At 38.5% G+C, this 12,171-nt stretch overlaps 1 protein-coding gene across 4 annotated transcripts in view; it reads right to left on the bottom strand.

The window, feature by feature from the left end:
- Window positions 1-12,171, bottom strand: part of cadm1a (cell adhesion molecule 1a) — a 1,086,691-nt gene that overhangs the window by 178,053 nt on the left and 896,467 nt on the right. For all 4 annotated transcript variants that reach the window (XM_039764035.1, XM_039764036.1, XM_039764033.1 and 1 more), the window contains exon 6: window positions 9,164-9,322. In XM_039764035.1, the coding sequence (XP_039619969.1) occupies window positions 9,164-9,322 (159 nt within the window). The remainder of the gene's footprint in view (window positions 1-9,163; window positions 9,323-12,171) is intronic.

Here is a 12,171-nt window from a genome sequence, read left to right as displayed (position 1 = left end):
CCCAGTCTAATAGTGTAAAATGCGCTTGCCAAAAGACGATTGTTCAGCATTTATTACATCACTCTGCACAGATGTAAAGTGGTTAGAGAATATTGGAGTTTATGTGTTTTTTCCATTTTTAAGCCATAAGGGGTCTAAACCTGTCAAACACAAATGGGGGAAAAAATAAAGCCAGTCCTGAATTGGACACTAAGCTACCATAAGAATACTCACCTTTACACAGCTAAATAAGAACCATTGGTTAATAAAAAAAAAACATGAGGATGGGATGTAGGAGGAAAGTGAAATACTAGAGAAGCTGCTAAGGGGAGGACATACAAACTCCACCAAGGCACTGACTGGTCAATAGCACTAAAATAAATGAACACAGAGTTGACAAGTGTCCGCCCTACTGCATGTTGGTAACACTGACTGTGTTTCTTTCTGCAATTCTGGATATTGTAGTACCCGGTCAGTGTGACTGTTTAAAGCAGCCATTGCTTATATCGTCATTTCCAGCATGACAGAAATGTCATTACATAATTATAGATCAGCAGAAGCCTACTGCTTATTGAACTACATCACTGTGCACAACATCATTTTATTCTCATACAATAGTGATTGTTTCCATTGTCCTTTTAAATGTTTATTTATTTACTTCTTGGATTATAAATATTTAATGTATAAGAACTGCATAATCTCTAGAAGCATGACGAGTTTGGCTTACATCAGAACATACTTTACAATAATAATGAGAAGCCTAGCTTGTCATGAAGCTGCTGGCTGACTACGTATGAAGAGTATATACAGTATACGGCTATAAACTATATATGTTGTCACACACGTGCACATAGGAGCCACTCAATGGGGTAACTAGGGATGGAGAGTCAGGTCAGGGTTGACAAAGTGCACTAATCTCTTATCTTCACTCTTCTGCAGATCATCTGAAGGGAAAACCGCCTGAAGCCAACCAGGTACCACTTCTGACTCCAGACAACACCCTCTTACTGACCTCATTTCCACCTGTTCCTTGGACCTGCCTCTTCCTTCCCACTACCTATAAAAACCAACCTCTCCAGTTGCCTCTCCAGTTTAGTCCTGGGCTGGTCTCAGTCTACAAAGATTACTCAGTGGCAAGTCCTCAGCTTTGCAGCAGAGAACTTACAATAAATGGGATGGAACCCCAAACCTTTTTCTGTTTGTCTTGTGCTCCTTTTACAATGTATATATGTGCTTACTATATATAAAGACATACTGTATATAATGACAGAGAGTAAGAGCAACAGAGAGTGAGGCATACAGTTTAATGGCCTGATCATGACCAGAAGGGACCAAACTAACTAAAGAAAATAAAGCAGGTGAACATCAAAGCAAACACCAAAAAAAGCACATAAGGGTTAAAAATAACAAAACCTAAATCTCCCAACCTTGTTATTTACCCCTTTCTTAGTTCACCTCAGTTTCAACCATCTCTCGTTAGTTCTAACCTCTTTGCCTACAGTATCAAACCACTGACAGTGGGTTCCTCTAACCTCCAGGCTCCATATATTCGAATGCTAGTGGTTTTTTAAGCCTGAATCCATGAACCCATCAGGGTAAGCATTTTCCAAGTACTCAGAGGTGTGCTGGTACCCCTGAGGAAGCCCAGCCCAGTGGCACTAGATTTTCCCTGCAGGCTCTCTATACCAGAGTTTGAATGGGAATGGCCAAACTGTCAGTCCTCTCCAATATAGTTTAATGATACAGTGCAAATTGAACCCCAGTGTCCTCTAGTGACTTGGAAGACATTAACTAAGACAGAAAACTACCATAACGTGGGATTTAATGTCATGTAAATTTAAAGATTTGGATACAAATGCCATTTTTTAGATCTCCATTTATGCTTCATTTCTTCAACAAATTCATGGTGAAATGGTACAGCGGTTAGTATCACTGCTCACTGGCCCGGTGTCATGGTTTCCCATCTACGCAATACGGTATATACAGTCATCAGCTGATTTAATGGCAATTTTCTTGGTTTACCCAGATTAGTCTGTTGTCCCCAGATATTTATCCTCATTTTCAAAGACTCCTTTGGGGTGAAACACATTCTTCTAATGTCACCTGAAACTCATCTCTAACCACATTTTATTTGGCCTCCATCTTGGCCTCATCCCCTTCACTTCTACCTTGATGCACCTCTTCATCCAGTGACCACATGAACAAACTACTTTAGTATGTTTCTCCACAACACATCCTCTTCTTAATTCAGCATTCACCTTCCTTCATGACACTCCATATATTCATCTGAACTTTCTCATCTCTGCTCTTTCCAGCTCTGCTTCATGTCTCAGTCCCATAGAGTATACTATTTCTCACAGACCTTTCACAAAATTGTCTCATCAATGTCAGAGTGGCTCATTTAGATAATGAGTGCCTACTGTACATATAGTATATATATACACTGTACATATATATATATACACACACACACACACATACCTATACATGTGTACATAAATGTACACACATACAGTGGTTGAATTCTGCCCTTTGTGTCTAAATATTTCAAGTGAGGTCCAGTCTCCAACGGTGATAGTCTGTCTGTACTTTAAAATCATTACTTTCTGGGTGCTCCTCTTAGATGGTATTGAAATCTGAAGCAAGTTTATATCCTTCTGTTCTGAGATCACTGAGCTCCCAAGTGCAAATATACTGTATTTATTCACAATCAGAGCGGAGGCAAAGATAAGCCCTGGCATGCCAGTTTAATCCTTTGACCACAATGGTTTCTCTGCACTCAAAATATCTTTAAAAATTTACATTACCCACTGCACATTCACCATCAGCTCATTTTTCAAGGCCCATTTTTTAATCATAACATAACATAACATTCTCAAACCTATTTAATCCAATTTAAGGGCGCGGAGGGCCAGAGCCTAACGTATAATCATGGAAGGTTGATTTGCATCCAGAGTTGAGCTTGGTTTCACAACGTGTGAGACTGCACCCAAAATGAGATCTCAGTCTGCTAATGAGTACACATACTGAACATCAGAGGAAGTTAAAATTGTGTAAATCTGGGCTGTAACGGGAAGCAAATAGACTCAGAGACTGATATATGACAGCACACAGATTGAACAAAACAACACAACAATTCAATTTCACTTTACCTTCAAGCACCCCACCCAGCATGTGTACCGATCAGCCATAAAGTGTATGCACCTCCTTTATCAGCACAAGTACTTCACAAGTTCTCCATGCCAATCCTTACTTATAAGTCAGTATAAAAAATGTTCAGACATGAAAAGCTAATCAGTTTTGCAAAAAGATGTCAAGTCCCATAGGAGGTAATATAAAGTATAGGGCTAAAAGAGGCTCTCACCTAGTAACCCAGACCAATAATTGAAGGTTTGCCGTAAAACCCAATTGGTTTTTAATCTGATTTAATCCAAACACGTCCAAATGTCAAGCGCATGATTATGAACCGGCTTTATCTGCTTTTCATTCTAAAAAGGTCAAGTAAAAGCTTACTTCTCACACAATAAAGAATAAATATACTGGATGAGGTGAGTGATGATAGGTGATTTGCTACTAGAGTTCAACACTGGATGAGACACTTATGTTGCTAGAGCATAGGTCAAGTATGACGTCAAATCCGCAGTTCCAATTTCAAAGGATTTTTTTCCTCTGTGTCTAACGGTAATTGGAAGTTATAAGAGAAACTCACCTATTAAACAAAAGGGTTCAATTTAACCATATGTTAAAACCTGGGATCATACTTATGGCCGTTGCTTTGATTTGTAATGATATGCAACAGTGGTAAACACTTCTACCACAGGATTCCAGGATGCTAGACTTTAGTCCCAGCCTGTTTGCTCACTCTGATGAGTTTGTATGTTTTTTCCCATGTTTAAAGGTTATTTTTTCTGCGTAATTTGGTTTTGGTTCCACATGCCTAAAAAATGGTGCTGGTGTAAGTGATGTGGCCTGTAACAGACTGAGAACTTCCACCCAACCTTGCTAGAAAAGACTATAGTCCTGTGAATCCCTGAACTGGATGAAGCCGGTTCAATAATATGTAAAAAACAGTTTGGGTTTTCGAGACAGGACCTGGTAAGTGTTATAAAGATCCCTTATGTCAAAAGGGTTAAACACTCATTTTAAAGCTATCAATCATAAGAGGCTCTTAAATTTCCTAATGGAGCTGCAATTTGTCCGTATTGCTCAGTTTACCGCTAACTGATCAAAGAGGCTTTTTAAATTGAATGCATTATAGCACCATTTTGAACACAGCTCAAAGCACGAGGCTGAACAAAAGCAAAAGCTGTATAGCTAAAGTATAGCTGTACGCCTATCAAAAGTACTCTCCCCTTGGAAGTATTCACATTTTATTGTTATACAACACCGAATCACAGCAGATTTCATTTGACTTTTTTGACACTGATCAACTGGAAAAGACTGAACACAAATCTCAGTGGTCTAAATTAATTAAAAATGTAATCCCCCTGCCAATATCCGATCACATAAGCATTCACCCACTTTAATATGACACACATAAATCATCACTGATTTAGCCAACTGAATTAGTTCAATTAAGATCACCTGTCTGGGGTTTTATTTGATTGTAGTATAAACACATCTGATCTGGAAGGTCAAACTTGTGGTGAGTCAGTATGGTGGACTAACTTTCTGTACATGATGAAGACAAAAGAACAATCCAATCTACTCTGTTAAAGCACAAGTCAGAGCATGGATACAAGAAAATATCCAGATCACTGAATATCCTTTTAAGTCCAGTTAAATCAATCATTGAGAAATAGAAAGAGTATGGCACAGCTGGAAATCTGTCCAGGGCAGACCATCTACAAACACTAAATCTTTGTGTAAGAAGACTAGTGAGGGAGGCAACCAAGAAATCCATGTGAACTATGAAAGAGTTACAAGCTACAGTGACTTAGGCTGGAGAGACTGTGAAAATAACAGCAGTTGCCTGGTTGCTTTACCAGTTGTAACTTTATGGTAGACTAGCAAAGAGAAAGCAAATGTTTAAAAATAAACACTCAAGATACCGTAGGTATAGTTTGGCAGAAGAAAAATGGGAAACTGTGATGAGAGCTGGAAGAAGGTTCTATGGTGTGACAAGCTTTATGGCCATAAGACTCCACAAACATTATCAAAAACACACAATCCCCACTGTGTAGCTGTGCGGATACTTCTCAGGAAGGGTTGAAGATAAAGTTAAGGCAGCAAAATATGGGGAAATCCTGGAGGGGAAAAAAAAAACCTGCACGCTGATTTTTTTCTAGCAAGACAGCAACCTCAAGTACAAAACCAGTGTTAGAAAGGAATGGCTTAAAAACAACAATGTTAATGGTCTCGTCAGAGTTTATATCTCAGTCCAATTGAGAGTTTGTGGCTGGTCTGGAAAAGGGCCGATCACTCATGATCCACATGCAATAGGGCCTAAACAGTTTTAAAAAGAAGAATCTGGAAATATGGCAGACTCACATAGACTCGATGGCGTCATGACCGACAGAGGTGCATCTACTAAATGCTGACTTAAATACTTATATACTTATGCAATCAATTATATTGTGTTTTAGATTTGTTAATAATTTAGACCACTTTGCAAAGATACATTTTCACATTGAGATTAAAGAAGTGTCAAAAAGCCAAATTAAATCCAGTGGATTTAACTAAAGGATGAATACTTTTTACAGGTATTGTATCGTGGTACACCTAAAGCACGAGACTAAAAACTGAAAAAAAGTTTAGTCTCCATGCCTACAACTTATCGGATAGTATCATCACAAAGTGACAAGTCTCTGGGGCTGTGCCAGCAGGTTATGGGTAAGAAAAGCACAAAGTCCTGAAGAGTGGAGGCATTTCTGAACAAAGACAAAAGACTTGCGGAATTTAGTCAGTAACATGGGCAGACTCCTCTGTTATATGTGATCTAAGCCACAAGGCAGCTAAGAATATGACAAAGATTGTTTGGTGTAGAACATGGCATCCAATAAGTTGTAGAGATTCTATTACACAATGGTTTCAAGACCTATTCAGTTTTAATGTTAGTGACCTGATGGAAAGTGTCAAAACATTTATTAACTGGGCATGTCCTTATCTTGCAATACCTGTGAGAATTAACATTGCTAAAATGAATATCCTTCTAAAATTCCAATATCTTTTACAATATACGCTAAAAATCTTTCTCTGAAAGTGTGTATGTCTTAACTTCACCCATTATATCTAACACCCTAGAGATCTGATTATCTTTAGATGCAGAAAAAGCATTTGATATGGTTGTATGGGACTACCTATTCATCACATTACACAAATTTGGGTTTGGCCCACACATATGTGCATGGTTCAAACTACTTTATATTAGTCTAGAAGCCTCAGTTCGTATTAATAACATTATTTCAGATATCTTCAAACAAGAACGTGGTACTTGACAAAGATGCCCTTTATCACCTTTGCTCTTTGCAATCACCCTTGAACCGTTGGCTGTATATTTTCGAAATGCATCAGAGGCAAAGGGGATTTCAGAGAAGGACCTGAACAGAAAACATCACTATATGAAAGTGTGTATGTAATTACAGTGTATCCTTATTCATTTAGGACACAAGAGGGCTACCGATAAAATACTACTTCGTTCAAAGATTTAAAGAAGAGAGGTCCTGGCACTACCTAATTTCCGATCTTACTTTTTGGTTGCAAATACACATATTATGAGATTTTGTTAGAATTTTTTGACCTGGTTAAGGTATAATAATTAACTACACAATTTTACTAACAGGTGCTACTGGGGCGTAAAAGGGCTGCCCCACCATTTCACCAGACTCATCTCATTTTTCTTCCTATACAAGTTGCAGCAGACACACTAAGACACAAGGCTGGGGAGATTCTGCTCACCTTGGACACTCGATTCTCACATACACACATACATACACAGTGAACTAGAAATAGAAAAATAAGAATAATAAGAATAAAGAATAATTAGAAAAACTGGGTGAGTGGTGGGCAGTGTGACTTTGCCATTATATGTCGAATGTAGTATATAAGCCACCTGCCCACCACCACCACCCTCTTGGAAAGCCATGGTATTTCTTCACAAATAAAGCCAGACAGAAGGTAAAAGTTTGATTCTTTTTTTATTTAAGAATATTGCTCACACAAACACACAAGCAGAAATAATCACAGGGTGAGTACAACACACAAGAACACACATACAGAAAGCAAAGGAAATATCAGCAGTCCAGAGGACGTGTTAGTAAAGGCATGGTCAGGTTTCTCCTTTTATTTCTACTAAATTCCTCTCTTTCACTCTCTCGCTGCAATTCTTGGTCACCCAAAAGTCCTCTTCTCCTAATGATGATTTTCTGTGACTCCCAACCTATTCCAACCTCCAACTAACATTGTTCTTGGATTTCTTTCCAGGAAATGGCTCTTCTTGATGCGGCTCAGTTGATGGGACATAAGTGGCATTTGTGTCCATACTTTTGCACAATGCACAGTTTTTTCAGATAAACTGTGTTTGGCTCAGTCCAGTTATATAAGCCACTATCTATTGGGTGTGTGGTATCAGAGCGACCGGCTGAGTGGGCCCTTCAGAGTTCTAACTGCCCCAGCTACTTTCCTTACTCTACCCTACATTACAAATTAGAACACCTTTCTGTCTGTTAATCCATCTGAAATTCTTTTAACCTCATGTCCTTCCTCAGTTCTCCTTAGATCTAATTTATATGTTACCTTTCCTTTAGCTCTGGAGGAAACGCTTATGAATAAGCATCTGTCAGATCAAGCAAGAAAAGATACTTGCAGTATACTATTAGGGGTCCTTCTGCTCAGTTTTACTTGAGGCTCAAAGCCATTATAATAGCATTTCTAGCTTCTGTTTAGAGCAATAACACATGCAGCAGTTGAGCTGCAGCTGGGCTTCTGTTGTGATTTTAGTTTCATTTTAATTTAGTTTTGATTTCACCTTGCATTTTTTGCTGCCTATTTTGTTAATTTCTGTATGTACAGATTCTAGTTCTGTTACTGAAACAATTGTTATTAAAACTAATACTGAAATATTTCTGTGTTTTACCCTATCATCATTATTGATTATTATAGATGCCACCATCTTGTGATTTTTTTTTGTTGATGGTTGCTATGACGAATTCCCAGGATTCACTGGGAGTGTGCAATGCATGATGTCATTGGCACATTACTGAACCATCCAAGATCACGGATAAGTCAAAATAAACGTTGCTTGTTGATGCGTTTGTTACAGACGTTTTCTCTCTGGTTTGAGCGTTCTAGCTCTTGTTTTCTGGTTACTATTTTGGCTAAGATGACAGATTGGTTGGTTGTTTAGTTACTGATTCACATGTTGTTTCTTGATGCTTGTTATCTATATGCCTGTCTTTTACAGACAGTACAATAAGGAGGAAAGTCTGTCTTTTTTCATGAACCAAAATGTTTTAACTAGGTCCAAACAAACATGTGCCGGTTTCCATCAGAGAGATTTAGATAAAGAGAGAGAAACACCACAACAACAAAAAGCAGGGGAACGACTTGGGGATGGCAGCATCACAGAAAGTGGGTACAATGAGAATAATGCAAAGCAAGAAGAACACAAATTTAAAGGCTTCTTCGTGTTCTGCAGGTGCCCTGCTCTACCCATCATATCCGACGATAAAGCCATACTGCATATGTTCAGCTTGACCCAGCCATGCAGCATCTCAGCATGAGAGAGTTTAAAAAGAAAGCAGGCAGTCACACACACATACATTACCAGTAGCCCCACATTTTATGCAACCTTCAGGCAAATAAAAATAAGAGCCCTGCCACTCCACATAATAAAAATACATCTGTTGCAAAATTTGTGCTTAGTTAAGTAATATTGGTTTAGTATTTCCATCCAAATCTCCCCATCTAATAGGTAAGATGTGCCACTCTTAGGAGTTACTCAAAATCAAGCTTAAAATATTTATGCATACATATATATATATATTTAAAAATGTGATCTCTTGATATAAGGAGTCATTTCAAAGAAATTAATTTCAAATGTTGTAGTCCATTGGCTTTGACGGTGATAACGTCGAATTGTGAAGTACGGGTTAAGAACAGAAGCTGGCTTAAACGTAGGCAGCAAGATTGTTCCACCAAGCCCTGGGCGCTGAATAAAACAAGAGATGCTGGCTTCGCCACTTACACTGAACTTCAAGGTATTTTTGCGTCTGGAAGTCTTTCACAGCTGGATGATCCACCATGCAGATGACAGGAACTCCATCATCATCCTTGGTGACGGTGAGAATCACTTTACTAGTCACTGTGTACATTTTCTCATCATCTTCCTTGATTGAAGAGTTCCCTACAGAAGAAAGAGAGCAGTCAGTATACAGTGTTCCAAGCAGGCAAGGAGGGATCTGTCAAGAAATATGGTTCGGAAAGCGGGAAAGTAGATTTAGCCCATGTACACAATTATTGTTTTCTTCTCAAAAATGGCCCATTTTAAAAATCATTTATTCTAAATCAGAAAAAAGTTCAACCTTATTATCATGTGCGTATAGTACAATTAAATTCTTACTTGCATGACTTCCCAGAACAGTGACAGTGACGTCAAATACAAGTAGTCTCCTTTACTGGAAATCACAATAATGGCATTGCTTTAAATAATACTCTACAATACAGCACTGCGTGAATATTTCTTCACATGTAAGTCAATTCAAAATAAGATCAATCATAAATGAAGAAAATAATTTCCTTAGTCTATCAGAGTAGGGAGGTGTATTTTAGTCTTGGGGTACACCTTCTCAATCTTTTTGACGGCCGCAAGTGCTGTTGTCTATTTTTGATTATTGGTAACCAGAATTACACACAGTACTTCAGACAGTAACTAATGAGCAATGGTTAACTCCTATACTTTGACATCCACTTCCTGCTGGCCCTGTGATGAAATTCTGGGGTTCTTAGAGACTTCTTATAGAAGTCATGTGTTCTGCTCTTGAACTGAACCTGCTGGAGCACCTTGGCCTGTACAAGTTGGCAGTTGTTTGAAATATTCTACACTTATGGCTAATATACTGGACAACCGAACTGAATCCACTATGACATTCTTTACTTTCATGATTTCATTTTCTAGACTTTGAAATCAGCCTCCTGATTTATATTCAATGATATTTATCCATAAGCTACCATCTTCTTTATCTTTTAAATATTTTCTTTGCATTGCCTGAAGGATCAATATTACATCAATGTAAATCCCTAAATCCTTTACAGAGTTTGCTTCTTTCAGGCCAGCATCACCCGTCTTGTATTTAATTAATATTTCTTTTTTCCCTGCATGCAGTACTTTACAGATTCCACAGATTCTAGCTCAGCCATTTCCATATCAGAAGAGGCCTTATCTTCAACAATTTGCAATATGCACACCAGCCCAAATAATGTAAAATCTAGTTGTCTCACCACTGATGGCTATTGGTCCCTAGCCACATTATGTACAATAGAGAAATAACTGGAGGGTGACAGTGATTGGATTGCTGCCCCAAAGGTCCAAGAGGAATGGATTTAGAATCATATAATCTCCCCATGCTCACACAGGTTTTAATAGTGTGCATTGATTTACTTTCTACAACCCAAAGACTTACACTTCGTGACATCTTTTTTCTTTTTAAACATTTGTGGATATCAGATTTGATTTAAACCATCTTTTTAGATGAGGGTGATGCAATATAACAAACATCATACCACATTTATATTTTGTAGTCCAATTTGTATTTTAAATAAATATAAATACAAATTATTCATGTGTAAATAGTAAGTCCACCCTCCATTTATCACTACCTCAAAAACCTCAAACTAGAATTGAGTGCACCAGATGAGGTACAAGTGATCAGAATATCATTAGAGGGGATCTTGGAGAAACCCGTCTTATTTAAACCTCATACATTTCATTTGGTTTGCACTTTGTTCTTGAAGTTTGTGTTATCACCATGCCAAGATCTAAAGAGCTCTCTGAGGCCTTCAGAAAGAAAGTCATAGATGCCTATGAGTATGGGAAAGGATTTAAAAAAAGATCTCCAAATTACTTGAAATCAACCATTTCAGTGCCTGGTATATTATCCATAAGTGTAGAAGATTGCAAACAAATGCCAACTTGTACATGAACGGGTGCTCCAGAAGGTCCAGTTCAAGAGCAGAATACAAGATGCTGAACGAAGTCTCTAAGAGAGAGAAAGAGGGGTTTGGAGTACATCTCAGCACCAGACTAGCTCAGATGGAATGGAACAGTGTGAGGCTTTTTTATGGTGGCTGGAGTGCCAATCCTGCCACCAACCCCAAAATTTTTCCCTGCAGGTTGGGGGGCCTGCTTGCATGGTTGGATGCAGGTTAACGTCACACAGAGGATGGAGCAATTGCAGGTCTTGGCTTTGCTCAAGTGGAATCACTTCTGGCATTTATGGGATTTGAACCAGCAACCTTCTGATTAAGAACACCAGAATTTCATCACAGGGCCAACAGGAAGCTTCTCCCACTCTTGATGTCAAGGTGTACTAGTTAACCAATACAAAAAGGTTGCACAAATTAGATCTACATGCAAGGTGTGCTGGAAGTAAACCTTTGCCGTCAGAAAAAAATTTGGGGCAACACTAAAGTTAGCCCTTGAACACCTAGGTAAAGACTGGACTTCTGGAACAATGAGCTCTGAACAGACGAGGCATATAATTATTTGGTCATAATACCAGAAGACATGTTTAGTGAAAATCAAAGATGGCATTTGACCAGAAGAACCTGATACCAAGTATTAAACATGGTGTTGGAAATGTTACAGTTCGGGGCAGCTTTGTTGCATCAGAGTCTGTGCAGTGCACCATCATAGAATCCAATATAAATTCTTTATCATACTGGAGGGAGCTTGAAGATCATGTGAAACCATCTGTCAGAACTCTGAAGAGCAACCAAAAGTGGACCTTTGCAACATTACAATGACCCTAAATATACCAGTAATTCCACCAAGGAGCAGCTAAAATGAAAGAAGTGGAGTGTTCTAGACTGGCCAAATCAAAGGCTGGATATGAATCCTATGAAGATGTCATGAAGGCATTTGAAATAGGCTGTGACCATAAGACACACCTGAAATATCAAACAGATGAAATAATTCTGCATGGTAGAGTGGGAAAACTTTCTCTGGGTCAATGTCAGAGGTGGGTAAACAGTTAA

The sequence above is a fragment of the Polypterus senegalus genome, chromosome 9 (assembly GCF_016835505.1).
Source record: "Polypterus senegalus isolate Bchr_013 chromosome 9, ASM1683550v1, whole genome shotgun sequence".
In the NCBI taxonomy this organism is placed as follows: Eukaryota; Metazoa; Chordata; class Cladistia; order Polypteriformes; family Polypteridae; genus Polypterus; species Polypterus senegalus.
This window is presented reverse-complemented; position numbering and strand designations above follow the sequence as displayed.